Raw genomic sequence first — 19,137 nt, forward strand, 5'->3', positions numbered from 1 at the left:
AGGCCAGCCTTAGCACAGCGAGGTGAAGCAGCCACATCTCTGGCCACTAGGGTTGCCAACCTCCAGGTACTAAGGAAACAATAAACCTATGCTGACAATAGTGAATTTAACGATAATAACAGCACGTAGGCTCATATGAATGATTCACTTTACTGAAATAGAATTTCTGCTGTGTAATGACAATTATGCACAATTATGTACAACAGGTATATTGAACAAAATTTTTTCCAGAGGAAATAATGCTCACATACACAGACCACAATTAAACTTATACAAAGTAACATCAAGGGGCATGGAAACAGAAGTGAAAATCAAAGCTTACCATTCGCACATGAAAATAGACCAATATGGTTCTCCTACCCTCCAAGAAGGTTATGGAGGTATTACAACTGACCTCCAGGCGACAGAGATCAGTTTCCCTGGAGAAAATGGCTGCTTTGGCAATTGGACTCTATGGCATTGAAGTCCCTCTCCTCCCCAAACCCCTCCCTCCTCAGGCTCCGCCCCAAAGAACTTCCACCTGTGGCGACGAGGGAACTGGCAACCCTACTGGCCACCTTTGCACGCAAGCCTTTTGACGGAGTGCAATTGATTCTGGTTGCCTCCATCAAGAGTTTGGATGTGACTCTGGATGCCTCCCTGTCATTGGAGGCCCAGGTCACAAATACATCAAAGACAGCTGTGATGAACAAAGAGTTAATCTTTGAGAGAAGCTCAGAGGGGAAAAATCTGGCATGGAGCGGGGGGAGCTAAGGAGCTCACTCTCTCTTTTTGGTAGCTGTTTTTTCAGTAGCTGTTTTTGACTCTGGGAACCTGAGGGTTCAGGTTTGCCTAAACGGTTGTGAAACAACTCCTGTGGACGGACAGGAAGAGATTGGGAGGAAAGGGACCCTTGTCAAGATTACAAGTCTGTCAGATTCGTTTGACAGGGCAGGATAGATCAGAGGGATCTAAGGATGATGTAATCAGCCTGGAAAGTACCTGGGGAGCTAGAGAATGCTGGCCTGATCCAGTTAGAGCCAGGTGGCTGATGCAATGCAGTAGCAATGCCAGGATAATTGGATATCTACTGTGATTGGTGGCTGCGTCCACCAGGTGTATATATTGAAGTGAAACCACAGTTCTATGCGGGATGTTATGAGCGGAGAGTGTGAAAGGAGTATCTGTATATATTTCTGCACTGTACAAATAAACTACACTTTTTCTATGTGGCCGTGGACTTTCTGATGGGTATCCTGGACAAGACTGCTAATCCGCTTGGCTTCCACGTCAACCCTTTCTTAGGTCACTGAAAGGGAATAGGCTCTGGGAAGGAGATATTCCAGATATGGGGTTTTGTTAAGGGATTACTGCCACGACAGTGGGGTAGATCTATAGAGAGAACTGGAAGAGAGATTTGAGGAACAATCTCCATACTTCTCTGGGGGGGGGGGGGTGAGATTGTATAATCTCCATACTTCCCTGTTAGCTAGGCAGCAGAGTCTGAATAGGAACATCTATAGGAAGTTCTGTGAACTGAATTTGGGGACCTAATTTAAGAATTGTAATTCTGTACTAACTAAGCCATCTGAGATCTATGTCTTCTCTGTAGAAAAACTTATAAACTAGCTGTGGTTCTATTACCTTCCCTACCTACGATTTCCCTCCAAATCCATCCCTTGTACAATGTTTAATAAATCTCTGTTACTTGGTTGTTAACTTGAAAAAGCCTCTGGTGTCTAAGGAGAAAAATGAAAACTCCAGTCAGACATTTTGGAAAGCAGTCTCTCTCGCTTGGTATGCACGGATCGTGATAATGGCATTTTTCTATCTTCGTCAAGCCTGGCAATTGATCCCTTAGCTGTCCCATACTGGCCTGGCCACAGTGACCCATGCAACTGTCACTTCTAGGCTGGAGTACTGTAACTCGCTCTACACAGGGCTGCCCTTGAAGTTGCTCTAGAAACTACAACTGGTCCAGAATGCAGTGGTGCGGGTCCTTACTGGGACCCCATAGACAGCACATATACAACCTGTGCTCTGCCATCTGCACAGGCTCCAGATTGAGTACTGAATCAGGTTCAAGGTTTTGGTACTTACCTAAATCGTCTGGAGCCATCATATCTACAGGACTACCTCTCCCTATATATCCCTCAGAGAGCATTGCTCTCATCTGGTAACAACCTTTTAGTGGTCCCTGGCCCCAAAATTGTCTGGCTGTTCTTGACCAGGGCCAAGGCCTTATCAGCTCTGGCCCCAGCCTGGTAGAACTCTAAGTTTAATGAGACCCCGGGCCCTGTGGGACTTAGCTCAGTTCGGCAGGGCCTGTAAGACAGAGATGTTCCGCCAGACATACAGTTGAGGTCAGCAGCGGTTATGTATACATCAGCTGCCCTCCCTTCCCTTCCCCTCTTTTACCCTTTTAAGTTTGGTCCTTCCCCGCTTCTTTTTACTCCCTTTCCGTAAGAACATAAGAAAGGCCCTGCTGGCTCAGACCAAGGCCCATCAAGTCCAGCAGTCTGTTCACACAGTGGCCAACTAGGTGCCTCTAGGAAGCCACAAACAAGAGGGCTGCAGCAGCACCATCCTGCCCCTGTTCCACTGCACCCAAAATAATAGGCATACTCCTCTGATACTAGAGAGAATAGACCTGCATCATGACTAGTATCTATTCTAACTAATAGCCATGAATACCCCTCTCCTCCATGAATATGTCCACTCCCCTCTTAAAGCCCTCCAAAGCTGTCCATTTTCTTCCTTTGCTGTCCATTTTCTTCCCCTCCCCAATTTCCCCCCCTCCTACTCCTTTATCTACTTTTTGGGCCTGTGAGCTTTCATAGGTTGGCTGTCCCCCACTTTTTTGTTACCATTGCTAGACCACTCCTCACCTATAAAAGATTGTCTACCATATAAAGTGGCTATGTAGCACAGGACACCATCTTAATCTTTAAATTATAATTTAGGATTTTATAATATTAGATCGGAATTATGTTTTAAATGTATGTAGCGTTTATATTATATGTATTGACTGTTGGAAGCCGCTCTGGGCTGGCTTTGCCGGGAAAGGTGCAGGGTAGAAATCAAATCAAATAAAAAATAAACAAACTTACTGCTTAAAGAACCCAATGCTGCTGATGTTACATTGTCCTAGAGAGATACGCTTCCATCTGTCTGCCTGTTTTGAGTTGCGCACAAGCATCTCTTTTATAGGACTTGCACAGGTTCCAAGACATCTCCTTCTGAAGAGTTCCAGTAGGCTTTGTTTATTGATATGGTTTGCAGTTATCTGCCTCTTTGCCATTACCTGTCTCTGGTCTGCCATTTTACACTTTAGAATAAAGCTGATGTAGAGCACTTCATAGGACCACGGGGATAGATGTTGTGCAGGAACAAGATTAGTGGATGGGATGACCAAGAAAGGCATCCATTGCACACTATTGTTCTCCCTTATCCGTCTGCCATTGTTTTGATTAACAGAATTTTTTAATAGATTAAGCAGGCAAAGAGGAGAGAGTTATACACTCACTCTAAAGTAGCAGTTTCATTAGTTTCAAGATAAAAGGATAATTCGTGTTCAATAATGATTCAGCAACTTTCCCCATGCCAGCTAGGATTTGAAAATGTACCTGCTTGGTTCCATATCCTGATGTTGTTATATATCAGTTTGGTGATGGAAGTACAATGATAGTCATTTGTAACATTGCTAGGATTTCGGTGGTGGGAAGGAGAACATGGTTTATTTTAAGAAATGGGAAGAGAGGAATCCAGATAGAAATGTGAGGAGGAAGGAGAAGCAAGTGACGCAAATATGAAACACCTTGTTAAAGTTCTGACTATTTGTTTTGTTTTGCTCAATCTGGGGAAATCAAAACCACAAGTTACAAAGTCCAAGGGCCAACATTTCATCCACTGGCTGTACTGATTGGGAGGAAAAGCAAAAATATGCACAGTGTGTGGCATAGACACACACAGAGAGAGAGAGAGATCTAGCAAGTTTCTGAAAAGGTACAAATGCAGAGCATAATGTATTTGACAGATGGGCTTACTTTGGTTCCCAGCCAGTGCTGCAGTAGCCAGCACTCATACTTATTAAGAGATCCAGTTTAGCTGCCAGACACCAGACATTATTAAACATGGGAAATTGGGGGTTTAATTGGCCTGTCAGAAATATTTTGCATCATGTTTCTGGCTCACCTATAAAGCAGGTGCCCGGTTCTGAATGCAAACCACCACTGCAGCACCTGAAAGTTTATCCAGCACTAGTACAATAAGGACAGCTTTACAGCATAGTGTGAAATGTACTTCAGAAATATGCAGAATCTGTTGGGTAGATTAAAAGAAGCTTATTCCAATTAATATTATCCCAGACTTCTTGGAAAAACCCACTGAGAACTGAAGAACTGGTCCGCTATTTCCTTTTAAGAACTGGTCCCCTATTTCCTTTTTCTACTGAAGACATTTGTTGACCCTTAATATTTTTGAAGAGATTTGGGTGTCAAAGTGTGCAGCCATACACATCCTTCCTTGGGAACAAACACAGTGGAACTTGTATAGGATCAGGTTGTACAGGGGCCATTTACAACATACACGCACAGGTTGATACCTACTGAAAGTAACAGTTAGAAAAGAGATCAGGTGTATGTTCCAATGCATACCTGAGAGCAGCCCATATAAAGAATTAGGAACATGACTAGATTCTGCATGCCAGCACAGGTACCTCATGGGGACAGTACTGCCTACCTTTTCCTAGCAGTAGTAGTGACAAACACTCAGCATGGAATACAGGGAAACGACTGTGCAGAGTTATCAAAATTACCACATCAGTCCTTTAATAACTTTTGACAAATTGAATATCATATGGTGAAAAGACCTCAAGACATGCCTAAATTATATTAAAACACCAATTAAAAAAAACTTAAAAGGGTAAATTGAGCTTGTGTAAATTGGAATTAAAAGGCTTTTCCATTTAGCAAGCTTCCAGGAAAGTAGTATGATCATTTTATCAATTTCTTACCCATGGCCATACAGTATTCACAACAAAAGGAACAAACAACCCCCCCACAAAAAAAACTTGGGGTTGCCAGATCCCTCTTTGCCACTGGTGGGAGGTTTTGGGGGCAGAGCTTGAGGAGGGTGGGGTTTGGGGAGGGGAGGGTCTTCAATGCCATAGAGTCCAATAGCCAAAGTAGCCATTTTCTCCACGTGAACTGATCTCTATCTGCTGGAGATCAGTTGTAATAGCAGGACATCTCCAGCTACTACCTGGAGGTTGGCAACCCTACCCAAACTACATAAAGCTTCAGTTCACCATATCAGAAACTACAGGAGGGATCAGGCTCACCAGATTGTTGCAAGTATGGTTGATCAACATTGTTATTTGCTTTGAAACTAAGGATGCCAGCCTCAAAGTGGGGTTCCCCTGGAATTACAGCTCATCTCCAGACTACAGAGTTCAGTTCTCCTGGAGAAAATGGATGCTCTGGAGGGTGGACTCTATGGCATTGTACCCTACTGAGGTCCCTGTTCTTCCCAGGCTCCACCCCCAATCTCCAGGAGTTCCCCAACCTGGAGCTGGCAACCTTACTTCCTGCAAGGAACAGGGGGACATAGGAACTGTATCTGAAACTCTTCTAGCTTTAAATGCTAATAACAATCATGAAAAAGGCTGTGATTATACAACTCTTCACAAAGTCTATATTCCAGTTTGTCACAGTGCTCAGAATTGTGCACTATAAATGATCGAGTCCTCATCCAAGAGTCTGGTTTGTTGTAGCTATTGAAAAGGCAGGCGTGTGTGCTTTTATTTGGTTATTTTGAGTATAAATTAAGAGCTGGAATAAACGAGCCTCGTTATTAAAGGAAGAAAGGAAGAAACGCTCTGGTGGAATTAAGGCTGACAAGGCAAAAGGCTCTGCAGCCCTAGAAACAATATGAGGTATTAATCATGTGCTAAAACAGTAATTGCCATCTCCTATTCCCATGCAACAAAAAGAAAATAATCATTTTAAAAATCCATTGTCTTTGGGAAGATCTATTTGGCTCCTATTATATTGGCAGCAGCAAAAGCAAAGTGGTTGGGGTTAGTGGTAAAGTTAGCGTTCAGGTCTTTTCTAAAAGCAGACCATGTAATGGGTATATTTTGGCAATAGCTTTATTGTAGGAGGTAGCCATTGTTTTTGCACCTCTTTAAGAAAATCTGATTCTATGATGAGTCACGTGAAAGGGAGTGAACATTGTCTGAAGAGTAAATTTAAAAATATGTTCAAAATAAAGGCAAACAAGACATTTACACACAAGCATACATTTTTGGTGGGGGTGAGTTCCTTAGCAAATAAGAGACAAATGTTGTATGTCATGTACTCAACCAAATAAACAGCACACATGGTATCTTAAGCAAACACAAGTTTATTTACAACAATGACAATGGCTAAGGAACTACCTAACTAACTATCTAATAACATGCAATATGTGGACAAACACATGAAGGTACTAAACAAAATATATACACAACTATATACCATGGACAAATTTCACTCAAACTATATACAGTGGACAAATTTTCACTCAAAGTGGACAAATTTCATTTGTACTGGCAGATTAGGTTCCAGTATCACTCTCAACAATCTCTTTCCATGTAGCAGTCGTTGCAATGAACATACTGGAACCATCACACTTTTCCAGTGTTACCTGAGTGTTTGGTCCACTGAGAAATGTCGAGGGGTGATGTGTGGATTGTGTGTTCAGAGGAACAAACAAACATACATGCAAAAAATTATCTCATGGACAGGCCCAAACTCTTGTGCAACCTGAACAATACACTCCCCATCTTGATTGGTAACCCTGCTAATTCACCTCTGTGCTGCTCCCACTGCGATCCAGGCAGGGCCGTAGCCAGAGTGGTGCTAACAGATGCATCATTGTGCATGGAGAACTATGTAAGATTTTTGTTTGGAAAGCCAGACTTTTAAAATCAGTTAATTTATTTACATATTTCTGCTCTGCCTTTTGTTCCCAGTGGGGACGCAAAGCAGTTTACCTCATTCTCCCTGGCTCCATTTTATCCTCACAATCATGGGAAGTTGGTTAGGCTAAAGGAAAGTGACTGGCCTGAAGTTTCCCAGCTGCAGAGTGGGGATTTGAACCTGGGTTTCCCAGATCCTAGTCTGATACTCTAGCGTCTATGCCACACTGGCTCTCTAAAATTGCAAGTGATTAATTCTTCACACACATACCGACTTCAAGTAAACCATGTAATCTGTTTGTTACACTATTATTTACTTCCCTGTTCAAGGAATGGGGACTTGTTCTTTGAACAGGAATTTTTTTTTAAAAAAATTGTGGCTGGTGTTTTGAAAAAGTAGTTCTCCTCCAACTGCTGTCCATCTAAGATACCCCTTATGGGTTTTCCCATATCACCACCATTCTTATCATGTTTAACTCATCTGGGGGGGGGGTCTTCCTTCAGCTTCTATGACTGTGAGCACAGCAAAGTACTTAAAGGAGTCCATTTGGTAACTTATGGGAATTGTTCGTTATGTAATGGTATATTATGCGCACAAAAAATTCCTAACTTGAAAAAAACTATTCTTATTTGATGTATGTGATTTTGATGCTAATAATTCATGGACACTAAGGTATTCTCATAGGCATCAGGGTTATAAAAGTTTATGCTGCCTATGAGGAAATCAGTGCCCCCCACACACACACCTAGGGTTGCCAACCTCCAGGTACTAGCTGGCGATTGCCTGCTATTACAACTGATCTCCAGCCGATACAGATCAGTTCACCTGGAGAAAATGGCTTCTTTGGCGATTGGACTGTATGGCATTGAAGTCTCCCACCATTTGTTTCTTTGATATGTGGTACTGCCGCCTAGTAAGCCAGCTTGTCCGTGGCCTTGGATCTGTTTTACATTTCCATACTGAACCAATTTGCTGTGTCTTGAGTTAAATGGATAACTATATTCCTTTAATTATGCTGGGGCTAGCTGCTGTGGGTAATGCAAGAACTCCCTCTTTACCTGTTATATTCTCAGCTATTTGCTCTGGGTTGTCTAATAAAATGCTCTGGGCTTTGCTCTAATAAAATATCAATTGTCTTAATATAAATACAACCTTACAAATAAAGCCTCTTCCTCTTCCAACTTTCTAGGACTGAGCAATCGATTGCCGTACTTCATAAATTATTTCTTTGACACATACCTGTTGATCAATGAAGATACTCCAGTGGGTAAGTACACTGAGCTTGTGTTTAATGAATAAAATGGAACTCTTGCATCCCACTGTCTTTGGAGAGTCAGAGAGTCAGAATTGCAATTCAGCAAGTTGATTTTTAAAGGAGCTGCTTATAAAGGGAAACGGGTTCCCTCCTAGAGTATTAAAATTTTCACTGTCTTTGGTTGCTTGCAGAAGGCTGATAAATGTTCTGTTGATTAGGTTGTCTGTTACAGGTTAAAATCTGATTAAAGGGGAATAATTGGGTGCCTTTTGCACAGGGCAGTAGTATTTTGTATTAAGAAAAATTAGTTCCATGTTTTTACAAATTGTGGAGGCTTTCTTACAACTACTTTGCTACTTTGCCTGGCCTGCTGCCCTTACTAATCATCTGAGGAAGCTGATATCTGGCTTTTTATGTACCATCTCACAAAACTACTACTTAAACATGGGTGGGCATTACATACTTGAATATTGCTTTAATAACATCAGTTATTAAAAGACAGTAGTTACAATAGGAGAAAAACTCATTTTCTTATCTTGTTTAAATCTCTACCCTTAAAATGGGGGGAAGCTCGAAAGAGGAATGTGTTGCGCTCAGTCAGAATGTAATGATGAATATGAAGACAGAAATAAGCTGTAGCATGGGAGACTTGATCTTATTTTATTATGTATGTATGTGTATATATACAATATATATATTGTATTTTAAATTACGAAGACTGTCAGTAATTCTGCTTTTTTTTAACTGTTATTGTCATTGGATTTTTTTCTAATAAAATAAAATAAAATTTAAAAAAGAAAAAAAGAAAGAAAAAAAATGGAAGGAAGCTCCTTTACAGCTCTAACCAAGTTGCACTTCTGGAAGGAAGAATGGGAGGGTATATATTGTAAAGGTTTATATCTTGCTTTTTGATTGATCTCCAAGATAGCTTACAATATAAAAACAAAACAAAGTACAGCTTCAAATGTTTCTTCTGTCCTGGCTGATTGTCAGGTGATGGAGGCTGGCAAAGGGAAGCAGAGGATCATGATGTTAAAGTCCCTTTTTATAGCAGTCACATTGGGGCCTGGGGAATGGTCCCTCTAGAAAATTTTCTGCTGTTGAGCTGCCAATCAGCACCAGTTCTAACTTTCTAATGAGTGGAGTTTCCCACCTAGGCCAGATAAAAAGTGGCTTCTGGCTGCTTCCAAACTGTTCTCTATTGCCATGAGAGTTAAAGAAAGAAAGCCCTCACTTCAACTTCATGCAGCTATCACAAATAGAGTTTCTGTCCTCCATGTGGAATCTGAAGATTTCCCAGAATTAAAACTGATTTCCAGAAGACAGAATCAGTTCACTTGTAGAAGATGGCTGCTCTGTAGGGAAGACTTTATGGCCTTATAACCCTGTTGAGGTCCCTCCCCTCCTCAAATCCCACCCTCCTCAGGCTCCACCCCCAAATCTCCAGGAAATTCCCAACTCAGAATTTGCAACCCTAATCACAAAGGCAAAAATAAAATGTTTAGAACTGTTAGGAACAATAGAAAGAATAATATAAAAAACACACTTCTCTAAGATTTAGTAATGAATCCACATCTGGATTCCTGTTCGAAGTGCTGTTAAAAAGGAATATAGCTCAGTGGCAGGGCATATGCATTGAATGTAGAACGTCCCAGGTTCAATCCCTGGCATCTCCACTTAAATGGATCTCAAGCGGCACATACTGGGAAATTCCATTGTCTGCCCGAGACCTGCTGTCAGACAGAATATACTACGTGATATGGACCAGTGGTCTGACTTGGTATACAGCATCTTCAAATGTTCATATACTAGAGACCCCATCTCCGAATGGAGATGGAGCATGAGTGGAAAAGAAAAATGACTCATCCGTGGGGAAACGTTCGCCATGGGAGTGATTTTGAGAAGGACAGTGGGATAAGAAGAGATTTGAAATGAAAAAGCAGGTTGGGGAAAGTAGATTATTCAAACCATTTATATGCTGCCTCTTAAGAAACCTACTTGAGGTGGCACACAAAATAAAGCTAGACAAAATCATTAAAACATAATATCCTTAATATTAACAATAGTTAAAAACCAACCAATGAAAACCCAGAAGCACAAAACCACATAAAACTCAAAGCATAAAAGCACCGAAGATGTACTCAATTGCTAGACCTGTAACCAGACATAGTAATCTTTTTTAAATTAATAAAAGGTTTATATGGCTTTTTATGTCACAATTAAGCTGTGTTACTCCTTGGCATAGGATGTGGTGTAACAGCCAGCATAACTACAGCCTGATTTTACTGAGTAAAATTTAACTAAATTTAACTAAGATGGAAGGCAGCTTCCAGTTTGAGTTCTCCTCAAACCTGAAAACATGGGGAGGAAAGATATCATTTTATATAACTCCATTGTAGTATCTTGAATCCATTTCTGGGTTCAAGGGATTGTATCTAGATTCTATTGAGATAGGCCCCTGTTCTTCACATGTTATAAGCTGAAAGTTGGCAGCTGGACAGCAAAAGTACTGTGAGCTGGAAATGAAACTGAGATTGACCCTGTGTTTATGTTAGCTCTACCCAATATGCATTTACCAGGTGTTCAAAATCCAAATTTGGGTGTGAAAGTAGACTCTTGTGATAGAAGTATAATCCTCAACCAGGCATCCATTTTGAGATTCTTATTACATATTAGCAACTAGGGGTGTGCACCCAAAACAATTTCTGGTATTTTTCAGATTTGGGCTTAATAGACCTGAGTCTTGTTGGAAAATCCAAAAAAAGTTGAATCCCTGTACCAATATGTTTTTTTTCCTGGCTTTTTTTGAATATCCGAACATTTTTGGGTCTATTAAACCCTATGAAGAAGAAGAAGAGTTGGTTTTTATATGCCAGCTTTCTCTACCGCTTAAGAAAGAATCAAACCAGCCTACAATTACCTTCCCTTCCCCTCCCCACAATAGACACCCTGTGACATAGGTGGGGCTGAGAGAGAGTGACTTGCCCAAGGTCATCTAGCTGGATTCATGTGGAGGAGTGGGGAAATCAAATCTGGTTTACCAGATTAGCTTCCACCACTCATGTAGAGGAGTGGGGAATCAAACCTGGTTCTCCAGATCAGAGTCCACCACTCTTAACCACCGCTCTTAACCACTACACCATGCTGGCTCTATGGGAAATCTTTGTGGGGCTCTGGGGGGATAATTTTTTAAGGTAGAGCCACCAAATTTGCAGCTTAGCTTCAGGTGACTCTCCTTAGAAGACCCCCCCCCCCAAGTTTGTAAAGACTGGGTCAGGAGGACCGATTTTATGTGCCTCCAAAGAGGGTGTCCTAATCCATTCTCAATTGTTTCAATTGTTTTCCATTTGGGGGCCCATACATAAAATTCGACCCCTTGACCCACTCTTTACCAAACTCAGGGATTTATGTAAGCAGACTAACCAGCAGCTATGCTGCAAATTTGGTGCCTCTATCTTGAAAAACAGTCTCCCCAGAGCCCCACAAAGATCTCCCATTGACATAACCTTGAGCTATGTCAGAGCTAAGAATCACAGAGAGAAAATTTCCCCAACATAAGGAAACTATTGGGAAATGTTTGAGGGGCTCTAGAGTGGTGTTTTTTTGAGGTAGAGGCACAATTACACAAACACACACACTGCCCCCAACTCTTCTTCTTCAATTTTTTTGAGCTCGCAGCAGAGTCAGATGAAGGTGACAGTCCACCTAGAGATGAATCTACTGCTCCAAATCACCACTCTTAACCACTACACCACTCTGGCTCCTACACCATGACTGCTCCTTGCTGCTCAATGCTCATTTGACTCGAGCACAAGCGACTTCTGCTGATCTTTGCCATGGTCTCTCCAATGATGCAGGCTGTAAAGCTACAACCTGGTCCTCCTCCTGCACATTCTCAAACCACTACACCATAGATGAAGAAGCCGAGGAAGCTGTGGCAGTTGGAAGAGCAGGGCTTCAATCCATATTCAGCTAGAGCTCACACCCACCCAACATAGTAAGGCATCTCTCAATCCCCCATGTGGGACTTCTTTAGAGCTTCTAAAACCTCTCTGTGGTAGGTTTGTGCGGGCACTGAACCCATGTGTGACCACTCAATAAACAACAATTACAGGTAATTGTAAGCATATTTTATAAGAAATGTCAGGGTGGAGGAAAAAGTCCTGTTGAGCAAAAAAAAAAAAAAAAAAGCTACAGAAAAATTAAAGAGGTGAAAAGAAAGCCTGTATCTGCTTTTTTCTTCATACCACCCTACACAAATAAATGCATCTTCCAGATCAGGCTGCTTGAGCTCCTTGTGAGTTGGCTGAGAATAGGGGGCAGTGTGTGTGTTTGTGTAATTGTGCCCTTGGAGAAAATTTCAGAGACTGACTGATAGATGTCGCTTTTATTTATTTATTTATTTATTTAGCCAGCGATCAGTTTTAGTAAATGTAGAAATCGATTTGGGTCTCTCTTTGCTTTTTCCCAGGCTCTCAATCCGTTAAGGTTGTGCTCTTCAATCAGGGTCTGTGGATGGCTTGTAATGCTGTTCGAACTGACTGTAAGCCTTGTGTGTGCAAAATGGGCCTCTCTCCCTACTCAGGCTAATAGCTGTGATCTTATCAGGGACCCAATTGCAGAAGCCTCTGCCTTCTTGCATGTGTCTCCTCTCCCCTGTGTTCATGCTTGTAACACACCATTGTCAAATTCATGCCACCCTTGGGAAAGGATATATATCATTATCATCATCATGTTATATGAAGTTGGCAAACCTTTGGTTACTTAAATCCGCTGACTGGAATTGTGAACCGGCAAGACAGATCTTTCTACAAACCTGAAAAGGGACCCAGGCTTGGAGAAAAATCTGAAATCTACGAAAAATACATTGGGGAGTTTAAAATGATATAAGGAGTGCCCGTAGATTTAAACAATGGATTTCCCTCAGTGGCTGTTGTTAGGCAACCACAGATTCCAGGTTTCATTTTCTGTCAGTAAAAGGAAGGGGGAAAGGGCAAAGCCCTCTCCAGGCCTAGTTTGGCCTTTGAGGGAGGACTCATTGGGGCCAGGCCTGGCCAGGGTTGCCAGTTCCAGGTTGGGTATAATGCCATAGAGTCCATCCTCCAAAGCAGCCGTTTTCTCCAGGGGGAACAGATCTCTGTCTGGAATTCAGTTGTAATTCTGGGAGATCTCCAGGTGCCACCTGGAGGCTGGCAACCCTAGACCTGGCAGCAGTCTCTGGATGACTTGATACCACCTGACTTGCGTGACTCAACTAGGCCTGGCTGCCTGCTATTGTTCAACAGCAGCCACCCTATGAAAGCCAGTGTGGTGTAGCGGCTAGAGCTTCAGAGCAGGGTCTGGAAGACCCAGGTTCGAATCTCCATTTTCCTGTGGAAGCCCACTGGGTGATTATGGACCGTCATGGGCCATGGCTCAGTGGTAGAGCATCTGCTTGGCATGCAGAAGGTCCCAGGTTCAATCCCCAGCATCTCCAGTTAAAGGGACTAGGCAAGTAGGTGATGTGAAAGACCTCTACCTTGAGACCCTGGAGAGCCACGGCTGGTCTGAGTAGACAATACTGACTTTGATGGTCTGACTCAGTATAAGGCAGCTTCATGTGTTCATGTGACAGTCACATACTTTCAGCCTAACCTACCTCACAGGGTTGTTGTTTGGATTAAAAGGAGGAGAGGAGACTAATGTGAGCTGCTTTGGTCTCCACTGCGGAGAAAGACTGTAGTTTTCCAAGGTAGAGGCTGGGTGGGGGGAGGAGACGGAAAGCTTAAGACAGAGGACCAGATAAAGGTAGGTTAGCTGTTGTGTGGGAAGGAGAGAGGGTTGCCAGCTCCAGCTGGGGAAATTCGTGGAGATTTGAGGGGTGGAGCCTGGGGAAGGTGAGGTTTGAGGAGGGGAGGGCCCTCAGAAGTGTATAATGCCAGAGACTCCATCCTCCAAAGCAGCCATTTCCTCCAGGGGAACTAGGGTTGTCAACCTCCAAGTAAGCGCTGGAGGTCACCCAGAATTACAATAGATCTCCTGATGACAGATCAGGTCCCCTGGAGAAAACGGCTGCTTTGAAAGGTGGAATCTACGGCACTATACCCTGCTGATGTTGCTTCCCTCCCCAATCCCCACTTCCCAAGGCTCCACCCACAAGTCTCCAGGAATTCCCCCACCTGGACCTGGCAACCCTAAGGGGAACTGATCCCTGTAATTAGGAGAGCCGTTGTGATTCTGGGAGAGCCACTGCCACCACTACTGATGTGGGAGGGGGAGAGGAAGTAGGTGGGAGGCTGGGAGGGTGATGGGGGCAGAAAGAGAGAGTGATGGGGTAGGGCACAAAGAGAGATAGGGAAAGTGACAGGCATGGAGGAGAGGGAGAATGAGAAAAGGGATGACAGGAGGAAAAAAGAGTGACAGAGAGAAGTAGGGGCAAAGGGAAGCAAATGTGTGTGTGTGGGGGGGGAATGGGATAGCTGCTCCCACAAGTTTCTTGCGGGTCCCCACTTTTCTATATACTAACAGCAAAGTCAGCCAAATCTGAGGATACTTAAATCTGGTGACTGAAGCTGTGAACAGGCAAGACAAATCTTTCAACCAACCTGAAAAGGGCCCCAGGTTTGCAGAAAAATGTAAAATCTTTAAAAAAATAGATTGGAAAGTTTTTTTAAAAAACACCAAAATGATAAATGGAGTGTCTGTAGCTTTAAGCAATGGATTCCCTCAGTGGCTGTTGCTGGGCAACCACAGATTCCAGGCTTGATTCTGTCAGTAAAAGGCAGTGGCAGGGGGCAGGGCTCTTTCCAGGCCTATTTTAGCCTTTGAGGGAGGTCCTGTTGGGGCCTGGCCAGGCTAGGGTTGCCAGCTCCAGGTTGGGAAATTCCTGGAGATTTTGTGATGGAGTCTGAGGAGAGCAGGGTTTGGGGTCAGCTAGATATAATGTCATACGGTCAACCCTCCAGAGCAGCCATTTTCTCCAGATCTCTGTCGTTTGGAGTTCAATTGTAATTCTCGGAAATCTCCAGGTCCCATTGGGAGGTTGGCAAAGCTAGGCCTGGCAGCAACCTCTGGATGACCCTGTCATGTAAGTGGGTCTGGCCCAGCAGCTGGCATTGCATGACTGGGCCATAGTTTTCCTAGGTAGAGGGTGCCAGTGGCGGGAGGGAAAGCTGAAGACAGAGTTGCAGATAAAGGTACCGTATTTTTCGCTCCATTAGACGCACCTGACCATAAGACGCGCCCCCCCAGCTGGCCATCGGGGCGGGGAAAGCCGTCTTGCGCTGGAACGACGCGAGCTGACTCTGTGCGCCCTGCCTGCCTCCCAGCTGGGCGGCGGGCAGGCGCACAGAGCCGGCTGGGCGCGCTGGAACAACGTGAGCCGGTTCTGTGCGCCCCGACGGCCAGCTGGGAGGCGGGCGGGGCGCACAGAGCCGGCTGGGCACGCTGGAACGGCGCGAGCCGGCTTTCCCCGCCCGCCTCCCAGCGCGCCCAGCCGGCTCTGTGCGCACATTCACTCCATAAGACGCACAGACATTTCCCCTCACTTTTGAGGAGGAAAAAAGTGCCTCTTATGGAGCGAAAAATACGGTAGATTGGGTGTTGGATGGAAAAGAGAGAACGAAGCAGGAAAGAGGGAGAGGCTTTGGGGGTTTTCAGGAAAAGGAATGAGGAAACAGTGGGGCAGGGAAAATGCAATGGTCTCTCCTTAAGTTCTTACGGGTTCCCACATGTGTGGTTGTGTGTGTGTGTGTATTTCTCAAGTATGGGCAGATCTGCAGATACCTAAATCTGAGAATCAGGCTCACGCTGAGAGAAAGGAGCCTTTTCTCCTTTGCAGAAAAATCTAAAAACACAAAATAATACACTGGGTGTGTGTGTTAAACCCCCCAAACCAAAACCTTTTTCTGCGCACTTGCCAAAAGGGGCCCTTGTGATGTCTCCTGTGGGCTCTGCCACAGCCGCCGCAGCTCTGGATTTCTAGGCTTCTGCTGCTGCCGTGGCTCCCAAAGGCCCTGCCACAGTCACTGCTGCAAATCCCAGGGGCCTTGCCGCAACTGCTGTGGCTCCCACCGTGGGGAGAGAAAAGAGGGGGATGGGGAAGAGGAGGGGGAGAGATTGCCTGAGAAGGGGTGGCATGGGGGAAAGGGGGGACTGAGAAAGGATGGAGGAAGAGAGTGGGAAAGTTGTCTGAGAAGGAGTGGGGGAATAGGTGGGAATTGTCTGAGAAGGGCTGGGGGTAGGGTTGCCAGGTCCCTCTTCGCCACCGGCGGGAGGTTTTTGGGGTGGAGCCTGAGGAGGGTGGGGTTTGGGGAGGGGAGGAGCTTCAGTGCCATAGAGTCCAATGGCCAAAGTGGCCATTTTCTCCAGGTGAACTGATCTCTTTCTGTTGGAGATCAGTTGTAATACTTGGAGGCTAGTACTTGGAGGTTGGCAGCCGTACTGCGGGGGGAAAGAGGGGAGATAATTGCCAGATAAGGGGTTGGGGAGAGAGAGGGGGAAGACTGACATAGAAGGGGTAAGGATAGAAAGGGGGCTGAGGGAAGACTGATAGATAAGGGGTGGGGACAGAAATAGAGAGGGGGACATTAATAGATAGATAAGGGGGGAGATGGAAGGATGCAAAGGTGGGAGAGATCCCCCCTCCCTGCAAGTTTGTTGCAAGTCCCTGCTTGTGTGTGTCTTGCACATTACAAATAGTTTTATTTTTCTATGATATATGACCTGCCCTTTCCTCAGGCTTCCGGATATGAAAGAACTTCAATAAAATTAAATCAGTGCAATGGGTCCTCTAAAATACCTTATGGACAAGGTCAGATGTTGAGTGGCTGCATTTCTAAGATGAAAGGGGGTGGGCACAAACCTTTTTAGAAATAAAACGTTCTGCCATGGAAGACTGTACTTTTGAAAGCCCAAAAGATGACTACATAAGCATGTTCTGTAACCTTTAAATCTTCATTTCAGCTGTTCATTATTTGACTAACTCTGCAAGTGAAGTCAAACATGGGTAGATAAATATTGCAGAATTTGGATTTATGCAAAAGGGCACCTACAATCCCTCCCCCATATAAGCATCCTAGAGGCTTATATGTTCATCCTTGGATAGATGCTTTTCTAGACAAATGTGGCCCCCTTCGTTCTGAGGTCTTCTAGTGAGACAGAAAGACTGATGCTTTCCAGGTTTTCCTTGTGATTTATGCATTTCTATTGTATTCTTGAGCCGATATTGTATCGAAATCAAATTTGATTGATTGTATTCTCCAGCCAATTAATGAAAATTGATTAAGAACGGTCTTTTGATGTATAAGGTTAAGTCAGAATGGGAGAGGGAGGCTTAATTCACAAATGTTTCCTCGTTTGTAAGTGGTCTTTTGAGGAACTTCTCCCCATCTGTAGGGTACAGTGCTGCAGAGAGATGTTGTGTCACCCCCATAATGCAAATTTGGATGGAATCCCCTGTATTGGGTATTCAGGTGATGGCAGCATTGTAAGACTCTTTGTGACCTAATTGGCTATATTTGCAATACTCTTTCTTAGCAACAGAAATGTCATGGATTCAGACATGGATATGTCAGCACTTCGTGGGGGGCAAGGGAAGCTGATTGAGTGATGGCAGTGTTTCCATAATTGCTCTCACTCTGAATTAGCTTCACTTAGTGATATGGTTACACAGCCAAGTCAGGAATTACGTCTCTACTAGGAAGAGTGGCTGTTTGCTCAAATAAAGCACGGTACTGAAGCTGCAGCCAATCAGGGTTGTGAAAAACAAAAGCAGCAGCAAGAAAAAAAAGTAACTGGGGAGGTCTCTTAGGAAAAACTTTGGCCCCCAATGTCCCCCCCTTTTTTTAGCTCCAACAATGTTCACTGTAGAACTTTCACCTCAGCCGCGTTGGTACTAACCGTTCTTAGCCTGCTTTCATCTCCTAGAAGCAGTATATACTGTGTGTGTAAAGTGCCTTCAAGTCGCAGCCGACTTATGGCGACTCCTTTTGGGGTTTTCATGGCAAGAGACTAACAGAGGTGGTTTGCCAGTGCCTTCCTCTGCACAGCAACCCTTGCCTTCCTTGGTGGTCTCCCATCCCAATACTAACCAGGGCTGACCCTGCTTAGCTTCTGAGATCTGACAAGATCAGGCTAGCCTGGGCCATCCAGGTCAGGGCAGTATATACTAGTAAGACTATTTTTGTCTCCCCCCTCCACACCTCTAATAACAACCTTCCTTCCTCTCTGTACCTGGTTAGAATTTAACTGCCTCCCTCTTCTCTCACATGATGCCTAAAGGAGTGTTAAGCAACAGTTAAAGAGATAATTCCCTCTCTAATCACTTACACGAGTAAATTAGTCTTGTCAAGAGCTATTAAGACAGAGAGCTTGGAATTCATTAGGCTAGATTGGGCCTATGAAGCTTCTGGCATCGCTGCTAGTGCAGGCTGATTAATTTCCTTGAAAACACCATCAATGCCCATCTGTTTCATTTAGGTCCTCTGAGAACAATTTTCAGGTGGACTGACCCCCTAGTCAGTTATTTCACCCAGAAGTAATGACTGAAACACACAAACTATTGCAGTGTAGGGAGGCAACTGAGTGTGCATAATATATAACACACACACAGGCTGCTTCCACACACATGTGATCCTCTGTGTAGATCTCTCTGTCACTGGAAATACAGCTCTCATTGTTGCTGCTAATGCAGAGGAATTCGCAGTGGCAATGGAACATCTACATGGCAACATTCTCAGCATTTTCCTTGCCTCACCTCTCTATGGCTGTCACCTGCCTTACCACTACTACCACTGGAGGGCTTTTTTTAAAAAAATAGGTAATTACAGATTGTGCTATGGCAATAACGTTATAACAGTCTAATCTTCTGGGGCCTTTCGTCGGATGCCCCCGTTATCTGAGGCAAGACATGTAGCAAAAGGGCCTTTCGATCATGGCACCAGAAGTATGGAATTCCCTTTC

At 44.0% G+C, this 19,137-nt stretch overlaps 1 protein-coding gene across 1 annotated transcript in view; it reads left to right on the forward strand.

Moving 5' to 3' along the window:
• Nucleotides 1–292: 292 nt before the first annotated feature.
• CDH23 (cadherin related 23) overlaps nucleotides 293–19,137 on the forward strand; it is a 553,698-nt gene continuing 534,853 nt past the window's right edge. The window contains exons 1-2 of the mRNA XM_056850511.1: nucleotides 293–380; nucleotides 8,131–8,208. Of these exons, the coding sequence (XP_056706489.1) occupies nucleotides 293–380; nucleotides 8,131–8,208 (166 nt within the window). The remainder of the gene's footprint in view (nucleotides 381–8,130; nucleotides 8,209–19,137) is intronic.

Source organism: Euleptes europaea, chromosome 5 (genome assembly GCF_029931775.1).
Source record: "Euleptes europaea isolate rEulEur1 chromosome 5, rEulEur1.hap1, whole genome shotgun sequence".
In the NCBI taxonomy this organism is placed as follows: Eukaryota; Metazoa; Chordata; class Lepidosauria; order Squamata; family Sphaerodactylidae; genus Euleptes; species Euleptes europaea.